Raw genomic sequence first — 21906 nt, 5'->3', positions numbered from 1 at the left:
CCGGGGGTAGACACTACAGTAAAACTAAAAGACACTGCAGTACTATACATGGTATCAGAACCAAGTGGGATATCTCAATTGTCTGAACGGTTAGGTCACGGTGCGCTAAGCCGCAATTCAAGATTCACAGGGGTTTTGCTGCTGTTCCACCCAAAGTGTAGAGATTGAGAGATTGCCGTCAGGGTCTCAGGAAATCCTTCTTGGATGTGCTATGCCTCATGGATGCTCGCTTCCACTATCTGATAAAATCAATGCTTCAGATTATTGAAGTTATAAAAGGCGCGAATATGAAGTAGAGATGTGAGAATTTCATTATCTTTATGATTATTATTATGTTCCAAAATTATAAAATTCTTTCGTACTTCAAACCGGTTAAAGTCACTCAAAGTACCTACTACTTTTATCGCAGTCATACAAAGACCAGTTTGTTACCATATGTTTGAAGAGAGATAGACAGCGTAAAGCCTATTTGATGGCCGGCCGCGGTGGTCATGCGGTTCTAGGCGCTGCAGTCCGGAACCGCGGGACTGCTACGGTCGCAGGTTCGAATCCTGCCTCGGGCATGGATGTGTGTCATGTCCTTAGGTTAGTTAGGTTTAAGTAGTTCTAAGTTCTAGGGGACTGATGACCTAAGATGTTAAGTCCCATAGTGCTCAGAGCCATTTGAACCATTTGAACCTATTTGATGAATGAGATATCTGATTGCTAAACCAGATCATAAATCAGAAACTGTACGTAAACAAAACGGGAACTGCCCCACATTGATCGAAACCGCAAGCGCCACTCTGCTACTCTTACGATTAGATTAGAGATTAGATTACTTTAGTACCTGTTCCATAGATCATGAATACGACACTTCGTAATGATGTGGAACGTGTCAGGTTAATAAAAGGTGTCTATACAAGACATTACATTACACAAAATATTACATGACACTCAATAATTTTTAATTAATTTTTTTTGTGGAGGTTGGGAAATTACCCACTTACTATATCCAAAAATTCATCTAATGAGTAGAAGGAGTTGCCATTAAGAAATTCTTTTAATTTCCTTTTAAATGCTATATGGCTATCTGTCAGACTTTTGGTGCTATTAGGCAAGTGACCAAAGACTTTTGTGACAGCATAACTTGCAACCTTCTGAGCCAAAGTTAGAATTAACCTTGAGTAGTGAAGATCATCCTTTCTCCTAGTGCTGTAGCCATGTACACTGCTATTACTTTTGAATTCGTTCGGATTGGTAATAACAAGTTTCATAAGTGAATATATATATAGTGAGCCTTTGATAGATCATAAAAAATCCCAACGGGTGACTTCCGGTTACTCAGAGCATTTAATATTTCATTAGTGAAAGTATATATAGCATTTTCCGATGATAACATTGCCAAAGCAACCACATATAACGTCCACAACTTTTACACGAAATTTACCCAAAGTAATGTAACTATGCCAGACACCTCTCGATAATATATCGATAATCAGACAAAGATCATAATGTGTAATTAGTATAAACAGCAGTGAAACAAAGATTGCTCTCTTTTGCTGTGCTCTTTCGCTCTTTTCTTTTTGCTCTTTACTCTCTTGCCATTGTGCTTGGCTTCCTGTGTACGCTTGATTCATGTTACGCAATTAATGCTGCGGAAATGGTCATATGATGTCTTCCTTGGAGTGTTACTTAATTATTTGCAACTGGAACTGTTATTAAATATCAGAATATCAAGTGCGTGCATGTGAATATCGAGCGTTTCATGTAGAGGGTCTTTTGTTTTAAATATTAGGCATCAAATATCTGCTGTGTGGAATAGTGTAAGTTGACTTTTATATCTTTAAAATATACTGTTAAGATTTAACCATATTCATTTACAAACCTGTCCTTCCTTAAAGATTCATAATTTTGCGTGTTTTCTCAAATACGGAAGCATTTCTTTTGGTTATTATAGTTTGCGTGCGCCATTTCATCCACCATAGTCTTTTTTTTTTTGTGAAATGCGAATAGTAGCTGCAAATCATTTTAATATTACGAAGTCCGATAATCAATTTAATACTAATTTCCCCTAGGAAACATATTTAAATTCACGGTCAGTAACAAATTTTACCAAAAGATTTGCTCTCCAAGCCAAAACTGTGGGCAGTTGCTACTTTCAGAGGAAATTGCATCAACTTTCATAAAAGTTCAGAATTAAGTTAGTCGTTTAATGAAAGAGGCCCCAGTTTCTTTTAACGTTGCCGCCATTGCTTTTCATTTTAACATAAAAATAGTTCACAAGCCATAATTGCCTTCCATATTAATTGCAGATAAAGTAATTAAATCACTCTTAACAGGCGGTGACGCTACACATACTGTTCCAGTATATTTCAGCAGGTTGTGAAGAAAATAAACACATTGCCATCTGTTGCAGAATGGGTGCGTTGACAGGCGTTGTACGTGCTTGTGATAATCACTTCGTCAGTACAAGCCCACTGATGCTTTCATGCAAGGCTCCTTCCCTTACTCCCTGCGTTAAAGCAGCCACACTCATTATCGAATCACAACAGTCGCGAGCAAAGCACCCCTTCCCCCCCCCCCCCCCCCTCCCGAGTACAAATGACAGCTTCGCCAGTGCATTGCCCTTTCATAACTTCCGTATGCGACACTACCGCCGTATGTATATGAGCATATCGCTATCCCATAACCTTCAGTGTATATCGAGAAAATAATAATGGGAGATTGCGTGCAAGTGGTAAGCACCACTCTGAGGTAAGAATTCGGGTGGGCCGCATCGAACTATTATCTGGAATGCGTTATTTATTCATATACGCTCTCATAATTATTTTAGTGATTTTAAAAAAAAATTCAATTTATTTTGTATATAGATTGTGAAGTCAGTATTCTGTAAAATACGAATGGAGAAGCTCCTATCTCCGTTGGCTTTGGATTCCATTGTTCCACGAAATATGATAAATAAATGAAATACAAATAAAATAACCAGGAAACAAATGGTAATCGAAAATCAACAGTTGCCTGACGGATCCAGAAGCACATCAGCGTCATTAACGCATTCACGCTGTCGCTGAGAACTGTGTTTCCGGCTGTGGGGCGGAGAGAGTATTCGTGCTTTCCTTCATCTGGACGCTATGCTCTTTCTGTTCACCGACGTGGAGCGGTGGTCGTATTGAAACGTTATAGGCTGCTATTTTAATACAGTGACCTTGTAGTTGTGAAAGTGGCTTAAGTCCAGTCTTTTATGACTATGAGAGATTACATAAAATAATTTTACTATAAATGAATCACAAATTATGAGGTACCTCATTTGTTCAGAAAACTCTGTCGCTGAAAAGCCATATAAAATTGTATTAAACAGTTCGTTGCACCAGGATGAGAGGTAGTACCTTGTACCTCACTATATTGCTGGTAGCACAAATGCTGGGGTCGAGCGTGGGCCTCCGCTGGTACACGAAGGCGTCACCGTATTTCAGAGATCTTGTACGCGAAAACAAGAAAGCGTTATTTTGTAAGTTTTTATGCTGTTTGTTACTTCCCATACCTAATTTCGTGATGAATCATTACATTGTGACTGAGTGTACGTATTTACCTCTTTACTAGAATGTCTCACTTACTTGTTGCCGGCCGAAGTGGCCGTGCGGTTAAAGGCGCTGCAGTCTGGAACCGCAAGACCGCTACGGTCGCAGGTTCGAATCCTGCCTCGGGCATGGATGTTTGTGATGTCCTTAGGTTAGTTAGGTTTAACTAGTTCTAAGTTCTAGGGGACTAATGACCTCAGCAGTTGTCCCATAGCGCTCAGAGCCATTTGAACTTACTTGTTATTAATTCATACTGTTGATTTTGTATACTTTTCATTCCTCGACTTTTTATTATAATTTTCTTATATTTTTCTATTAATATCCACCAATATATGATTTTATGTTTATATTACTATAGCTCGTTTGCACATCTAATGCTATACACCTGTTCATGTATATGTTATATACGTTTTAAAAACATTTTATTGGCTTTACTTTGTCGTTATAGTATCATCGACAGTTGTATGCTGGACTGTTGTACAGAGGCCTGAAGATGATGCTAATGAAGCGTCGAAAATGGTTGCTTAATTTAAAAAAATTTGGTAGAGTTACGGCTGTTGGTACCGTTTTCCTTCGATTTATTTATCAGCCTCTGTTCCGCATTCACACCTACAGGGTGCTCTAAAATTCCCCATACAAATTTCTATGACTTTTAGAGAATACTGAGCAGACAATATTTTGAAGTGGCACGTCGTTACGGCAATATGTGGACCAACGTTTCGTACACAGATGGATAGAAAGTCGTCCAATCACATGGCCTCCACGGTCACCAGATTTGAATCCGTTGGATTGATTTTTCTGGGATCAAATGAAGATTAGTTTAGAAGACTCTCGTGGAGGCAGAAGAAGGTCCGATGGCACGAGCTGTGGTCACTGCAGGACAGACAGCAGAGATATGTGTGACAGAGCGTGTGTACCACATCATTGGAGGTACAATGTGTGCAAAGAACTTGGTGGTCGCCACATCGAACCTTACTTCTAATTGATCAGACTTCTAACCCTCCTTTGAAAAGGACAAAAACGTTTTAAGTGTAACTGTTAAGAACAGTGTTTCTGAAAAGTAATTAAGTTTTCTTTTCGTTTCTTTCGTTATTAATGAGTCGAATTGTAAAACAGGTTATGTAGTGGATTATGTTTGATAAATTACTAGTTGTCACACTACCGTCTCGTTTTCAAATGGTTGTAGACGGAAATGGTACGTTTGCAGACATGACTTGCAATTCAAAATATTGTCTACTCAATTCCCTCTGCAAGTCCTAGAAGTTTGGAATGGCCTGCGTATGATGGATTTACAGAAACTTTTACGTAACTCGTCGAAAGGAGAGTTTTTCGGAAGACAGCAGGCAGAAAATCAAGAAAATGTATCTAATGAAGAGAGTAAAAAATGGGTCAACGAAAGAAAGCGTGGATGTTTGAAGGAAAGTGCAGGGAAAGGAAGCGAGCAGGTGCAGTGATGGGACATACAATACGCGGACCCACGCGTGGCGTTGTTTGTGCTAACCTGAGACCACCATGTCGAGGTAGGTGCAGTCGTTGATGGCGTCGTATCCCAGCTGGCCGCCGTGTCTGTCCACCGCCTCGCGCAGCTCCTGGCGCAGCCGCTGCTGGATGTCCGGGTTGAGCGCCAGCTGGTACAGCGTGAACGACATCGCCGTGGCGCTCGTGTGGATGCCGTCAGTCATGAACGTCATCACCTGCGCCGTTATGTCCACGTCCGTGAAGACTGCAACAGGATTCGCCAACGAGGAGGCGCAGAGGTTGAAACGGTCGAGTAATGGGCACAAACTCTCGTCTCAGTTGGTTGGTTGGTTGGTTTTGGGGAAAGAGACCAAACAGCGAGGTCATCGGTCTCATCGGATTAGGGAAGGACGTCGGCCGTGCCCTTTCAGAGGAACCATCCCAGCATTTGCCTGGAGCGATTTAGGGAAATCACGGAAAACCTAAATCAGGATGGGCGGACGCGGGATTGAACCGTCGTCCTCCCGAATGCGAGTCCAGTGTGCTACTCGTCTCAGTGTCCGAATTAAAATTCCTAAATTAATTCGTGCGATGATTTGGATGGTTTGTTCTACAAGGGCTCTGTCGATTCCTTCCCCCATAAATACTGAAGCTTTTGATACCAAGATCGACTTTCAGCTGTGACATCATCAATGTGGCGAATCTCATGTACGAGGGGCGTTTGAAAAGTCCGTGCAAAAATAAAAACTACTTACGTGTTTGGGGTAAACCTTTTTTATTTTTTGACATAGTCTCCTTTTAGACTTATACACTTCTTCCAACGCTGTTCTAATTTGTTAATCTCTTCCGAATAATAGGAATTGTCCAAGCAGGCAAAACAGCTATTAGTTGCTGCAATTACCTCCTCGTTTGAATAAAATCTTTGTCCCGCCAGCCATTTCTTCAAATTGGGGAACAAAGAGTAGTCCAAGGGAGCCAAGTCTCGAGAAAAGGGAGGATGTGAGACGAGTTGAAAGCCTATTTACATTAATTTTGCGACCACAACTGCTGAGGCGTGTGCTGGTGCATTGTCGTGATGGAAAAGGACTTTTTTTGTGGTCCAATCGCCGGCATTTTTCTTGCAGTTCGGTTTTCAAACGGTCCAACAACGATGAATAATATCAACCTGTAATAGTTTTACCCTTTTCCAAATAGTCGATGAGGATTATCCCTTGCGAATCCCAAAAGACAGTCGCCATAACCTTTCCGGCCTAAGGGATGGTCTTCGCCTTTTTGGTGCAGATTCTCCCTTGGGAACCCAATGTTTAGATTGTTCTTTGGTCTCAGGAGTATAGTAATGTATCCATGTTTCATCCACAGTGACGAAACGACGCTTAAAGTCCTGCACAGTTTTCCTGAACAGCTGCAAACCATACTTGCAACACTTCACACGATTCCGTTTTTGCTCAAGCATGAACAATCGTCTCCCCATGAACCATGGACCTTGCCGTTGGTGGGGAGGCTTGCGTGCCTCAGCGATACTGATAGCCGTACCGTAGGTGTAACCACAACGGAGAGGTATCTGTTGAGAGGCCAGACAAACATGTGGTTCCTGAAGAGGGGCAGCAGCCTTTTCAGTACTTGCAGGGGCAACAGTCTGGGTGATTGACTGATCTGGCCTTGTAACATTAACCAAAACGGCCTTGCTGTGCTGGTACTGCGAACGGCTGAAAGCAAGGGGAAACTACAGCCGTAATTTTTCCCGAGGACATGCAGCTTTACTGTATGATTAAATGATGATGGCGTCCTCTTGGGTAAAATATTCCGGAGGTAAAATAGTCCCCCATTCGGATCTCTGGGCGGGGACTACTCAGGAGGACGTCGTTATCAGGAGAAAGAAAACTGGCGTTCTACGGATCGGAACGTGGAATGTCAGACCCCTTAATCGGGCAGGTAGATTAGAAAATTTAAAAAGGGAAATGGATAGGTTAAAGTTAGATATAGTGGGAATTAGTGAAGTTCGGTGGCAGGAGGAACAAGACTTTTGGTCCGGTGATTACAGGGTTATAAATACAAAATCAAATAGTGGTAATGCAGGAGTAGGTTTAATAATGAATAAAAAAATAGGAGTGCGGGTTAGCTACTACAAACAGCATAGTGAACGCATTATTGTGGCCAAGATAGACACAAAGCCCATGCCTACTACCGTAGTACAAGTTTATATGCCAACTAGCTCTGCAGATGATGAAGAAATTGATGAAATGTATGACGAGATAAAAGAAATTATTCAGGTAGTGAAGGGAGACGAAAATTTAATAGTCATGGGTGACTGGAATTCGTCAGTAGGAAAAGGGAGAGAAAGAAACATAGTAGGTGAGTATGGATTGGGGGGAAGAAATGAAAGAGGAAGCCGCCTTGTAGAATTTTGCACAGAGCATAACTTGATCATAGCTAACACTTGGTTCAAGAATCATAAAAGAAGGTTATATACCTGGAAGAATCCTGGAGATACTAAAAGGTATCAGATAGATTATATAATGGTAAGACAGAGATTTAGGAACCAGGTTTTAAATTGTAAGACATTTCCAGGGGCAGACGTGGATTCTGACCACAATCTATTGGTTATGAACTGCAGATTGAAACTGAAGAAACTGCAAAAAGGTGGGAATTTAAGGAGATGGGACCTGGATAAACTGAAAGAATCAGAGGTTGTAGAGAGTTTCAGGAAGAGCATAAGGGAAAAATTGACAGGAATGGGGGAAAGAAATACAGTAGAAGAAGAATGGTTAGCTCTGAGGGATGAAGTAGTGAAGGCAGCAGACGATCAAGTAGGTAAAAAGACGAGGGCTAATAGAAATCCTTGGGTAACAGAAGAAATATTGAATTTAATTGATGAAAGGAGAAAATATAAAAATGCACTAAATGAAGCAGGCAAAAAGGAATAGAAACGTCTCAAAAATGAGATCGGCAGGAAGTGCAAAATGGCTAAGCAGGGATGGCTAGAGGACAAATGTAAGGATGTAGAGGCTTGTGTCACTAGGGGTAAGATAGATACTGCCTACAGGAAAATTAAAGAGACATTTGGAGAGAAGAGAACCACTTGTATGAATATCAAGAGCTCAGATGGAAACCCAGTTCTAAGCAAAGAAGGAAAGGCAGAAAGGTGGAAGGAGTATATAGAGGTTTTATACAATGGCGATGTACTTGAGGACAATATTATGGAAATGGAAGAGGATGTGGATGAAGACGAAATGGGGGATACGATACTGCGTGAAGAGTTTGACAGAGCACTGAAAGACCTGAGTCGAAACAAGGCCCCGGGAGTAGACAACATTCCATTAGAACTACTGATGGCCTTGGGAGAGCCAGTCATGACAAAACTCTACCATCTGGTGAGCAAGATGTATGAGACAGGCGAAATACCCTCAGACTTCAAGAAGAATATAATAATTCCAATCCCAAAGAAAGCAGGTGTTGACAGATGTGAAAATTACCGAACTATCAGTTTAATAAGTCACAGCTGCAAAATACTAACGCGAATTCTTTACAGACGAATGGAAAAACTGGTAGAAGCGGACCTCGTGGAAGATCAGTTCGGATTCCGTAGAAATGTTGGAACACGTGAGGCAATAATAACCTTACGACTTATCTTAGAAGAAAGATTAAGAAAAGGCAAATCTACGTTTCTAGCATTTGTAGACTTAGAGAAAGCTTTTCACAATGTTAACTGGAATACTCTCTTTCAAATTCTGAAGGTGGCAGGGGTAAAATACAGGGAGCGAAAGGCTATCTACAATCTGTACAGAAACCAGATGGCAGTTATAAGAGTCGAGGGGCATGAAAGGGAAGCAGTGGTTGGGAAAGGAGTGAGACAGGGTTGTAGCCTCTCCCCGATGTTATTCAATCTGTATATTGAGCAAGCAGTAAAGGAAACAAAAGAAAAATTCAGAGTAGGTATTAAAATTCATGGAGAAGAAGTAAGAACTTTGAGGTTCGCCGATGACATTGTAATTCTGTCAGAGACAGCAAAGGACTTGGAAGAGCAGTTGAAAGGAATGGACAGTGTCTTGAATGCAGGATATAAGATGAACATCAACAAAAGCAAAACGAGGATAATGGAATGTAGTCAAATTAAATCGGGTGATGCTGAGGGAATTAGATTAGGAAATGAGACACTTAAAGTAGTAAAGGAATTTTGCTATTTAGGGAGTAAAATAACTGATGATGGTCGAAGTAGAGAGGATATAAAATGTAGACTAGCAATGGCAAGGAAAGCATTTCTGAAGAAGAGAAATTTGTTAACATCGAGTATAGATTTAAATGTCAGGAAGTCGTTTCTGAAAGTATTTGTATGGAGTGTAGCCATGTATGGAAGTGAAACATGGACGATGACTAGTTTGGACAAGAAGAGAATAGAAGCTTTCTAAATGTGGTGCTACAGAAGAATGCTGAAGATAAGGTGGGTAGATCACGTAACTAATGAGGAGGTATTGAATAGGATTGGGGATATGAGAAGTTTGTGGCACAACTTGACTAGAAGAAGGGATCGGTTGGTAGGACATGTTTTGAGGCATCAAGGGATTACAAATTTAGCATTGGAGGGCAGCGTGGAGGGTAAAAATCGTAGAGGGAGACCAAGAGATGAATACACTAAGCAGATTCAGAAGGATGTAGGTTGCAGTAGGTACTGGGAGATGAAGAAGCTTGCACAGGATAGAGTAGCATGGAGAGCTGCATCAAACCAGTCTCAGGACTGAAGACCACAACAACAACAACTATGAGCAATCGTGAAACCCATCTTACGGGTAGCTTTCTCATGTCCAAATGCTTATGCAAAATATTACGCTCCCGTTCATTCGAGATGCCCACGGCCCTAGCAATCCCACGCAACTTAACTCTTCTGTCATCCATCATCATATCACGGATTTTATCAATGATTTCTGGAGTCGTAACTTCCACAGGGCGTCCAGAACGTTCAGCATCATTTGTGCCCATATGGCCACTCTGAAAATTTTTAAACCGCTTATAAACTGTTCTAGTCGAAGATGCAGGGTCACCATAATGTTTATCAAGCTTCTCCTTAGTCTCCTGAGGCGTTTTGCATTTCATAAAGTAATGTTTAATCACTGCGCGAAATTCTTTTTCGTCCATTTTTTGACAATCACTCGACTTCCTTGATTCACGCCGGCCGAGGTGGCCGAGCGGTTCTAGGCGCTACAGTCTGGAACCGCGCGACCGCAACGGTCGCAGGTTCGAATCCTGCCTCGGACATGGATGTGTGTGATGCCCTTAGGTTAGTTAGGTTTAAGTAGTTCTAAGTTCTAGGCGACTGATGACCTCAGCAGTTAAATCCCATAGGGCTCAGAGCCATTTGAACCATTTTTGAACCTTGATTCACACGAATGCCAAATACAAAGAAATAGACCAATATGGCTGAAAATTGGTGTGCGTTCTTTCCAAAGACGCTACAAACTAAACATGACCTCGATACGCACCGGTGGTGCCACGTCTTGGGCTCTGCACTGACTTTTCAAACACCCCTCGTACATCGAATATGGTGACTATTACGTCACTCACGAAATGGTGGCACACAACAACAACAACAAAAATATCAACAACAATTTCGTTTTACTAATATATTTGAAATTATCTAAAAACGATGATAAAACTAACGTGACCCCAGAGAATTTGGGTGTTATGGGTGGGAACGAATCGAACAAATGACTTTCCGTCCAGCCACATACGAATACGAACCAAAACAAAAAATTAAACAAATCCCCATTAAACTATCGTATAGGAGTACAACCGGGCAGCCGGGTGATATCTTCGGCAGCCGCCGATATTTCCACAGGTGCAAAAAAATGGTTCAAATGGCTCTGAGCACTATGGGACTTAACATCATAGGTCATCAGTCCCCTAGAACTTAGAACTACTTAAACCTAACTAACCTAAGGACATCTCACACATCCATGCCCGAGGCAGGATTCGAACCTGCGACCGTAGCAGCCCCGCGGTTCCGGAATGCAGCGCTAGAACCGCACGGCCACCGCGGCCGGCTCCACAGGTGCACATCCTGTCATTCTCAGGGGACAAATGCAACGAGAAAGCACTGTGCAAGACAATTGAATCCCCTCCCTCCCCCCTTACATACACACACGCACACACACACTGTAAATACTAGGGCGACCACACAACGAAAGATGACCAACGTCAGAAGTTATCCATAATGAATAGCATTAATTCTGTCCCTTTGTTGTTTGACCAGGGAGAGGGCAGGATTACACGCAGGATCTAAGCAAACTCTTCCGTCTCTATTTATAAGGTCACTTGTTAATCTAATCTCAACTCGTCTCTATTCGGGTATAACTTGTACTCAGCATTCTAGGAGACTTTTTGCCACACATTCCATTAAAGAGTGACATAGTAGGCCTCAGCCATCACTGTCGTCAATGTCCTGACTGCGCTGTGCACGCCACACTTTCATCCGCAGCTCGTGACAGGACATCTGCTGGGACGCAGTAAGCTTTCAACATAATGGTGAGCCCATAGCAAGCAGACAGCATTCCGTCTGCGCTCAGATGACTGGAAACAGCGATGAAGTAAAATCAGGTCTTTTCGCATCACCTTTTTCATGTGAACTTTCCGTGCATAATGCTGAATCTTTGATGTAATTTTCAGTTACTTCAGAACACGCGTTGATAGATATCTGCCTCCGAGACATAGGCCTGTAAATTCAAATGACTTACCAACATCTACTCTCACTCGAAATTAAATTTCTAAACAGTTTATAAAGTTATTTTTATGTAATATTGTAACATGATGTTGAGAAGGGATGTTCAATATTCTAACTTGATGTCTGTTTCTAACCATAACGAATAACTTGTATATCAGATCTGTTCGTGTATTGCACAGCGTTTTTCATACATTTAGACTTCGAGAATTCATCATCTTACATCATTTTTTATTGACAAATTCTACCACGTGTACCTTGCCTCCGTCTGAGTTGTCTGAGTTGTCTCATGCCAAGCGTGCTCCATTCACTTACATTGTATTTTGCTCATGTGCTACGTAGCACATTCTTGCCACGTTTGCGTTTATCTTTCGTAAGAAATTTCAGCAACTTAGGTAAGGCGACGATAAATGGTTGCGAATACGATGTCATTGTAAATTATTGCTTTCATTACACAAGCTCTCTATTTTCCTGTTATCAGGCAACAGATTACTAAAACGTCTTCTATCTACATCCACGTGATTATTCCGCTATTCACAATAAAGTGCCCGGCAGAGGGTTCAATGAACCACGTTCAAGCTGTCTATCATTCCACTCTCTAACAGCGCGCGGGAGAAACGAGCACTTAAATTTTTCTGCGAGAGCCCTGATTTCTCTCATTTTATCGTGATGATCATTTTTCCATATGTAGGTGGGTGCCAAAAGAATGTTTTGGCAATCGGAGGACATAACTGGTGATTGAAATTTCGTGAGAAGGTACCGACGCAACGAAAAACGACTTTGTTTTAATGACTGCCACTCCAATTCACGTATCATGTCTGTGGCACTTTCTCCCCTATTTCGCGAAAATACTACAGTCTGATACCGTAACCAATGAGCCTACAGTCTTTGTTCTAGTTCAGTTCTCAATTATACTACTTCCGAGTAACCCCCCACCCCCTTTCTCTTTTGTTGCGCTTTGCGCAATGTTCGGCATTTCCGAACTAAGCTTTCGCAGTCAGATTGTGTTAGTAACATTACAGATTTACTGTTTGTGATATATTTCAGAGCGTAAACTAAGTTCAACCTCTTTTTTTATGAACAGTCAGGTATAGTTTAGAAAGGAGTAGCAGTCTTACACCCAAAAGAGCATATGTTTTAATTTATGTTAACGTACAGAGAGCGTGAGTGAACTGTTGTAACAAGTACAGCAGCAGCTTTGTCGGGCAAGATCGCACTGCTAGCCACACGCAAACACATTGGCTCCGAATTTGCAAGAACGGTAGATACGCTGTGGTGATCTGCTGCTGTTTTCACAGATGCACCAACAAGGCAGTCACCGAAAAAAGTATCCTCTTTGAGCCCCTCATTGCAAACACGTGCAGCATTGCAGTACATTAATACGCTTTCTGAACGATCACCCACGGTACTAGGAGGTCGCGAGATGGAGCAGAACAAGAGTAAAACATGGTTATAGATAATTAAGTTGAGGAACTTCACAAATGAGCTGTTTACAACTGTGCTGTACATACACAACGTTTGGAGAAATGTTGTCGACTCTACGAGGGCGTTCAATAAATAATGCAACATATTTTTTTTCTCGGCCAATTCTGCTTGAAAAAAATTTTAATACTGTCTGCGATATCCTCAGACATCACCGTGTCACCTCTTATGCATCCAGTAACTTCCGGCAGATGACGGCGCTGTAACTAGTATGCAACTGAGGTGCCTTCCAAGTAAAGAGTAGTTATTGCATTTCTTTTGGCGGAAAACCAGACAATCGCAAATATTCATAGTCGTTTGCAGACACTAGACACCAGGAGGTGGATAAATGCACGGTAAGTCCATGGGTGATGTGTCTGTCATCTACAGAACTTGGTGAAGGAAGTCTGTGTGATCTCCGATGAGCATCCCGACCGCACATGTCTGTGACGCCTGCAATTTTGCAAAGTGAGTGCTCTCTTATTCAAGATCGTCAATGAATAACAGCACAGTGCCATGATTGACATCTCTGTTGGTAGTGACGATACTTGTCCATCAGTTAGTGTATTCAAAGTTTTGTGCCCGTTGGGTTCTTCGAAGTCTAACTGAAGGGCATAAAGAGGAAAGAAAGAATATTTGTGCCGAATTGCTAGCTCGTTATCAGTCTGTCGGTGACGATCTCCTGTCACAGGCGATGATACATGGATTCTCAACTTCGAACCTGAAACAAAATGGCAATCCATGGAGTGGCACTACACAGTGTCTCCTTCGAAGAAGAAGTTAAAACTCTCAGATGGTAAAGTCATGGTTACAGTGTTTGAGCAGTGGCTGGCTCATGCTATGCATTGGATTAAACCTTGGTTGCTATTCTGTGTTTACTCTTCCACAGTTATCGTGATTATGCTGTTATCCTCTCTTTCCGCGGGTGGCAGCAGCGGTGTGTATCGATATGAGCACCTTTGACTATCTTTGGCCTGGCGTTTATAGTTACCAGCTGGACTGTGTGCAGGCAGTTGGTCGGTTGACGTGGGGCAGCAAGGAAATCTCCACCGCGCATAGTTTGGCTGGGCCCGCTGGCGGCTTCTATTTTATGTCAGAGTGAGTTGTGCTGTTCCCATTGCTACGAGGTTCGTGGCTCACCGATCCTGGACATGAAAGTTGATTTCTGACTTATTCTACCAGGAAGTCACGACTGTTCACATTATGTCATTTGGAGTTCGTTGTCAGCTGTTGGAATATTCCCAAGAGCAACAACGTGTGTTTTCAAGTTGGCAAATTTTAGACACCCTCCGGTGGAGTTTAACGGTACTTGTTTATTTGAATTGAAGTGCACCAGCGGAATCTTCTGAATGTGGCCGTTAACGTTCCGATTACCTCCCCTGGCCGTTGACGTAAATTCAGGCAGTGTATTTTCCTCATCGTGTTGTCGCTGTCCAGCATGGTATGTAGTTTGGCAGCTCAATGTATAATTGGTTGTCTGCACCAATACCTTCTACGTTGCTCCATAGAACTCCCTGTTGTGTGCTGGTTGGGTCAAGCGGAGGTTAACTTGTCGGTGGGTCCGTTGACTGTCTGTCGGTTGGGTTGTCGTCGGATCGACAATGGTTGGGCCGACTGCCTGTCCCACCTACGTGAGCGTTAGTGTTTGAATTCCAGGCTGACCCTCAGAACTTCTGAGTGCCATTAGGTGTACTGCCTTTTCTTGTTTCTTTTTGTTGTTTGTACTTGTATGACTTCCAGCCGATTTTTAGATTAAGGTTGTTTTGCCTTTTAAGGCGTCAGATGGTTTGGACCTTCAGCCTAATTTAAGAACTGTTTTACGTAAAGCCTATGGCATTTTTAAAATTAATGTTATTGAGTCTTGAGTGTTGGGCCCTCAGACGATTTTCAATATAAGTTGTTTTGCATTTAAGTTGTTTTGCTCTTAAAGTGTCAGATTCTTGGGACCTTCAGGCGATTTTGAATTTAAGTTGTTTGTTCTTAAAATGTCAGATTCTTTGGGCCTTCAGCCCAATTAAGGAACTGTTTTAAGATAAGGCTTTGCCTTTTAAATTTTTGATTTTGGTTGAGCTTTAAATTATTGGCTTTCAGCCGTTTTTAAATTAAAGTGGTCTTGCCCTTAAGGCATGAGATTGTATGGCGCATTCAGCCCCTAATTAAGTTCCGAAACTAAAACTGTGTTTTTTTAAGAAGAAATTGTTCTTGGCTCTTGTAATGTTTGATCAAATAAAAGGTTGTTTGTTCGAGTGCAACTGACAGCCGCTTGTTTTGGCCCCTTTCCACAACTTAAACTACCTGTCCTGTCCTGCGGGTTTAGCAGGGCGTTTCAGTTTTCTTGGTTTCTGAAGTTGTTATTGTGTTCGATGTCCTCTGTAATGGTCAAACGATCAAGTGCGAACTCCGCTGTGAGTCTCTTACAAAACTAATGAAACGATTACAGCGCCTTCGTGGGTACAAAAAATGCTAATGCCCTTCTCCTCCTCCATGATAATGCAAGGCCACACACAAGTCTGTGCATCCGAGAGGAGATCACAAAACGCCGGTGGACTGTGCTTCCTCATCCGCCCTACAGCTCAAATGTAGCACCTTCTGACTTCCATTTCTTTGGACAGCTGAAGCGTGGGCTGCGTGGTAAGCACTACAGTAACGGTGGTGAAATTATTGATGCTGCAAGAACTTGGTTGAAATGCAAATCAACAGAATGGTAGCACGATGACATTCAGGCCCTCACATTGAGGTGGCGTAAGTGCATGTAACTGAGAAGATTAAGTTAAGAAATAGGGTTTCATAGCCAAAGAATTGGGGAACAAAACAATGATATAAATCGTGAATAAAATAGTCCTGCTAGGAGAAAAAATGTGTTGCACTACTTATCGAACGACCCTATTACAATACCGTCTGTAGACAGTAGTGTCAGTCCAGTGTTTATGTAATCCTTGGCCTCGTGACATCTTGGCACGTCTGTGGAGATCCACAGCTGAGTGTACTTACAGCTCCTGTCGGCGAGCACCTGCCCCGCGCCGTCCAGGTACTCCTTGGTCTTGAGCTCCACCAGCATCTGCAGGTAGTCGTTGCGGTAGACTCCCTCGTGCTGGCGGCGGGCCACCGTCTGGGTCACCACCGTTTGCAGGAACCTTTCGAGGTCCTCGGGCATCAGCCTGCATTGTAGAAGCGTAAGCAGTTAAGTTGCCGGAACGTTCACGAACGAAAAGTTGCAACGACGAAGTGGACACCGCCAGTACTTACACTACTGGCCACTAAAATTGCTACACCAAGAAGAAATGCAGATGATAAACGGGTATTCATTGGACAAATATATCATACTAGAACTGACATGTGATTACATTTTCACGCAATTTGGGTGCATAGATCCTGAGAAATCAGTATCCAGAGTAACCACATCTGACTGTAATAACAGCCTTGATACACCTGGGCATTGAGTCAAACAGAGCTTGGATGGCGTGTACAGGTACAGCTGCCCATGCAACTTCGTCACGATACCACAGTTCATCAATAGTAGTGACTGGCGTATTGTGACGAGCCAGTTGCTCGGCCACCATTGACGAGACGTTTTCAAAAATGTTCAAATGTGTGTGAAATCTTATGGGACTTAACTGCTAAGGTCATCAGTCCCTAAGCTTACACACTACTTAACGTAAATTATCCTAAGTACAAACACACACACCCATGCCCGATGGAGGACTCGAACCTCCGCCGGGACCAGGAGCACAGTCCATGAGAGACGTTTTCAATTGGTGAGAGATCTGGAGAATGTGCTTGCCAGGGCAGCAGTCGAACATTTTCTGTATCTAGAAAGGCCCGTACACGACCTGCAACATGCGATCGTGCCTGCTGAAATGTGGCGTTTCGCAGGGATCGAATGAAGGGTAGAGCCACAGGTCGTAACACATCTGAAATGTAACATCAACTGTTCAAAGTGCCGTCAATGCGAACAAGAGGTGACCGAGACGTGTAACCAATGGCACCCTATACCATACGCCGGATGATACGCCAGTATGGCGATGACGAATACACCCTTCCAATGTGCATTCACCGCGATGTCGCCAAACACAGATGCGACCATCATGATGCTGTGAACAGAACCTGGATTCATCCGAAAAAATGACGTTTTGTCATTCGTGCACCCAGGTTCGTCGTTGAGTACACCATCGCAGGCGCTCTGTCTGTGATGCAGCGTCAAGGGTAACCACAGCCATGGACTCCGAGCTGATAGTCCATGCTGCTGCAAACGTCGTCGAACTGTTCGTGCAGATGGTTGTTGTCTTGCAAACGTCCCCATTTGTTGACTCAGGGATCGAGACGTGGCTGCACAATCCGTTACAGCCATGAGGATAAGATGCCTGTCATCTCGACTGCTAGTGATACGAGTCCGTTGGGATCCAGCATGGCATTCCGTATTACCCTCCTGAACCCACCGATTCCATATTCTGCTAACAGTCATTGGATTCGACCAACGCGAGCAGCAATGTCACGATACAATAAACCGCAATCGCGATAGGCTACAATCCGACCTTTATCAAAGTCGGAAACGCGATGGTACGCATTTCTCATCCTTACACGAGGCATCACAACAACGTTTCACCAGGCAACGCCGGTCAACAGCTGTTTGTGTATGAGAAATCGGTTGGAAACTTTGCTCATGTCAGCACGTTGTAGGTGTCGTCACCGGCGCCAACCTTGTATGAATGCTCTGAAAAGCTAATAACTTGCATATCACAGCATCTTCTTCCTGTCGGTTAAATTTCGCGTCTGTAGAACGTCATCTTCGTGGTGTAGCAATTTTAATGGCCAGTAGTGTACATCTGACAGAAACGAGCAGACGAAAGTCTGGACGCTGCTGCGGGCTTGCGAGAAACCCCTGGGCAGAATGCAGATCTCAGTTATCAGTCTATTAGTTACACTGATATCCATTAAAATTGCAACACCAAGAAGACGGCAGGCATCAAATGCTGAAACAGCACTGAGTGTATTAGCTGCTTGGATATGCAAATGATTAACACTTCCCCACCTCCAGACAAAGTAGATAGAAGTAATGCTACTTACGTTATGTGAAGACGAAAATATTACGTTTGCAGCCATTTTTTTCTTTCTGAGTTGTCAGTCTTCTGACTGATGTGAAGCGGCCCACCACGAATTCGTCGTCTGTACCAACCCTTTCATCTCAGAATAGCACTTACAACCTACGTCCTAAAGTAATTGCTGGATGTATTCCAGTCTCTGTCTTCCTCTACAGTTTTCACCTGCTACAGCTCCCTCTCATTCCCTGTAAATTATTCAGTGATATCTTAACACATGACCTACTGCACTCTCCCTTCTTGTTTCAATGTTTTCCATGAATTCCTTTCCACGTTTCAGTACCATACAACGTTGTGCTCCAAACGTACATCCTCACAAACTTCTTCCTCAAATTAAGGCCTACGTTTGATACTAGCAGACTTCTCTTGGCCAGGAAAGGCCTTTTGCCAGTGCTAATCTGCATTTTGTGTCATCCTTGCTCCGTCTGTCATGCGCTATTTTATTGCCTAGGTAGCAGAATTCCTTAACTTAATCTAGTTCGTGAACACCAATTGTGATGCTAAATTCCTCGCTGTTCTCATTTCCGCTACTTCTCATTGCTTTCATTTTTCTTCGATCTACTCTAAGTTCTCATTCTGTACAAATTAAACTGTTCATTCCCTTTAGTAGATCCTGTAATTCTTCACTTTCACTGAGGAGAGCAATGTCATCTGCAAATCTGATCATTGATACTATTTCACCCTGAACTTTAATTCCACTCTGAAAGCTTTCTTTTATTTCTGTCATTCTTTCTTCGTTGCATAGACTGAACAATAGGGGCGAAAGACTATATTCCTGTATTACACCCTTTGTAATTCGAGCTATTCGTTCTTGATCGTCCACTCTTATTATTCCCTCTAGGTTCTTGTCCATATTCTATATTACCCGTCTTTCACTATATCTTACCCCTATTTTTCTCAAACTTTCGAAATCATGTCCCATTCTACACTGACGAACGCTTTTTCCAGGTCTTCAAATCCTATGAACGTGTTTTGATTTTTCTTCAGACTTGCTTCCATTATCAGCCGCAACGTCAGAATTGCCTCTCTAGTGCCCTTATCTTCCCTAAAACCAAGTTGATCGTCATTTTACACATCCTAAGTTTTCTCTTCCATTCTTCTGCATATTATTCTTGCAAGCAACTTGGATGCATGACGTGTTATGCTGATTTGAAATTTCATCTGAACCAGGAATTTATGAAAGATATTTGGAGCATTAAGGCCATTCTCTGTTCAGTCAGCTACTTTGATGACATGTGAGTCGTGGGCTCCATGTGAGAGGAGCATTTACGAAATTTCTCAGGCAGTTTTATAAAACCTTCTCAAGAACGGCCTTTGTTGCATACTTGAAAAAGTAATTATTTTGCTCTAAATGTGTATTTTTCTGGGGGAAATGGGCTTAGCAAATATGGCTTCATCCCAACTCATGACTGCGTCAGATCGATTGTCAACTTGCCAGCGTCCAAGGACCTGAAGACATTCCAATGCTATTGGGCAAGGTTTCTTATTATGCTCAGTGTATTTCCCAGGCCATGCGTGTCAGCCATCCTCTCACCCGGTTTCACCAAAAGAAGTCAAACTTGTGTGGTCTGTGGACTGTCAACTTACTTTTCTGTCCTTCAAACAGTGTTCGTAATTGCCTTCCTGTCTGACTTCTTGTACACCGGGTAAACGACTAACAATCGCCACAGATGCGCCCAAGTATGGCACTGTTATGGTCCTGCCATATCGGAACGCAGGTGGTATCGAGAAGCCCATTGGTTCCACGTCGAAGACGCTTTCAGCGGCCCAAAGTAACTATTTGCAGGTGGAAAAGGAGACACTGGTTATCATCTTCACAACAAAAGTTTCATGTGTTTTATGTATGGAGTGAAGCCATTGCTTTAACCATTGTGCCTCCATCCTAAGCTACCAGATAGAAATGCTCACCAATGGCAATAATGGGCACTCTTTGTCAGTAATAATTGCTATGACATGTGTCACCAGTCGATCTTCAGCAGTGGATTTGGTATGCCACACGTTTATCTACTACAGGATCGACTCACTGTTGTCCAGGGGCCTCCATGCTTGCCATTGAGGAACAAGCTACCAAGCAGCCATCTCTCCAGTGTTGTGTCCTTGCTCAATCCAGCTGCTGCATGTGTCACACTGGTGTATGCCTCGTATGAAGACCATGGCACAGCGACACAGCTACTGGGCAGTGATTGATCGTGACACTGAACACCTTTTGCAGGCTTGTGAGGCATGTGCACAGCACCTGGCTGCGCTCTGTGACAATTTTCGCCTCGGCCAGTCTTGGAGCACCACTGGGACAGTATGCACGTCCACTTCGTCGGCCCTTTTTGGGAAAAATGTGATTGTTGATGGTGGATGGTTTGTCAAATTTCCCTTATACAGCAGACTGTCCCCTGTGACATCAACAGCAACTATTTTCGTGTTGTCAGTCATTTTGGCTGTCGAAGACCCCCCCCCCCCCCCTCCAGAAACTATTATCTCATAACGGTCGACTGTGTGTAGTTCGGGAATTTGAAGATTTTTGCATTCGCAGCAGTATCCAGCATGTGACCACTGCCTCATTCCACCCCACTTTTAACTCAGAAGTGGAGCAATACGAGCAAACATTCAAGACCCAAATGAAGAAGGCTATGCTTTCCTTTCCAGCCACATACCTGGCGACACCGGTTAATAGATGTAGAGTAGGAGAACGTTAGTATGTGCGCCAACCATGGGGCCTCTTGGATTTGTTACACTTAGTCGCATGCCCCGAAACATTATGGCTCGCTACACCCTCTGGTCCTTTTTCTGGCAGCAGGAGTAGCTATCGTGTGTAGTGTTGGGCCACAAAGGTCAGCATTTGTTTGTGGTGAATGTCAGCCAGGAGCAGCTAACCTGTCGTTCTAATAAGTTATGTTCATAACGTGTTGGACCCACAATTCCACTGTCTCTGCACGAGTCGGGCAGTGGGGTTGGTCGTGGTATTTTACTGGTAACAGGCTCCAAATTGTAGCAGTGTCACAGCCCCATTGCGCCCTACACCTTCCTACTTTCGCTCGCGGATTAGGGCACAGCCAGCTATCACTCCCGAGATTCCCGTTGCTGTTCCCATGGAAATGGATCTTCCATCCTCCTTTCCCTACTCGCCTGCGCTTGAGACCTCATCCCACCAGTGCAGACAGATCAGACGTTACGTCAGCCTCTTTCGCCATTCCGGCAGAGTCAGCTGGCTCATCATTGTCTACTTCAGCTGCTGGCCCACTGTTGGGGAATCGCGCACCACCTCCAGTTTTGTGACGGAGATCTCAGCAGAAACCATTCCATTTTTGGTTCTGCATGGCCTTTCAGCGTGGAGGGATCTGGTATCCCTGCCACTAGATGTACATATGGATGCAGATGAGGTAGTGCGGGTCCCATGGCAGAGAAATGCGGAAAACTATAATGGAAAGTACGTGCAGAACGTCATAAGGGCAGGACCACAGACGCAGGTGTGTCCTTGCCGATGGCATTAGGTTTTCAGTTAAATATCAGATGAACTAGTAGTGGGGTAAACGAAGTTCAGTGGGGTCCTGTTCCGATATTTGTTCTACAGCTAAGGAAAACATCTCTAAAACATTGATTAGAACTGTGTAACGTAATGTATACAGCG

General features: G+C 43.2%; 1 protein-coding gene across 1 annotated transcript in view; it reads right to left on the bottom strand.

Moving 5' to 3' along the window:
* The window catches only part of LOC126412305 (cytochrome P450 6j1-like), a 108193-nt gene that overhangs the window by 19489 nt on the left and 66798 nt on the right, over positions 1-21906 (bottom strand). The window contains exons 6-7 of the mRNA XM_050081826.1: positions 16180-16346; positions 5062-5283 (exon numbers count right to left, since the gene is read on the bottom strand). Of these exons, the coding sequence (XP_049937783.1) occupies positions 5062-5283; positions 16180-16346 (389 nt within the window). The remainder of the gene's footprint in view (positions 1-5061; positions 5284-16179; positions 16347-21906) is intronic.

Source organism: Schistocerca serialis, chromosome 7 (genome assembly GCF_023864345.2).
Source record: "Schistocerca serialis cubense isolate TAMUIC-IGC-003099 chromosome 7, iqSchSeri2.2, whole genome shotgun sequence".
Classification (NCBI taxonomy): domain Eukaryota; kingdom Metazoa; phylum Arthropoda; class Insecta; order Orthoptera; family Acrididae; genus Schistocerca; species Schistocerca serialis.
Note: the sequence above shows the minus strand (reverse complement) of the source record. Positions and strands in the feature narration are given on the sequence as shown.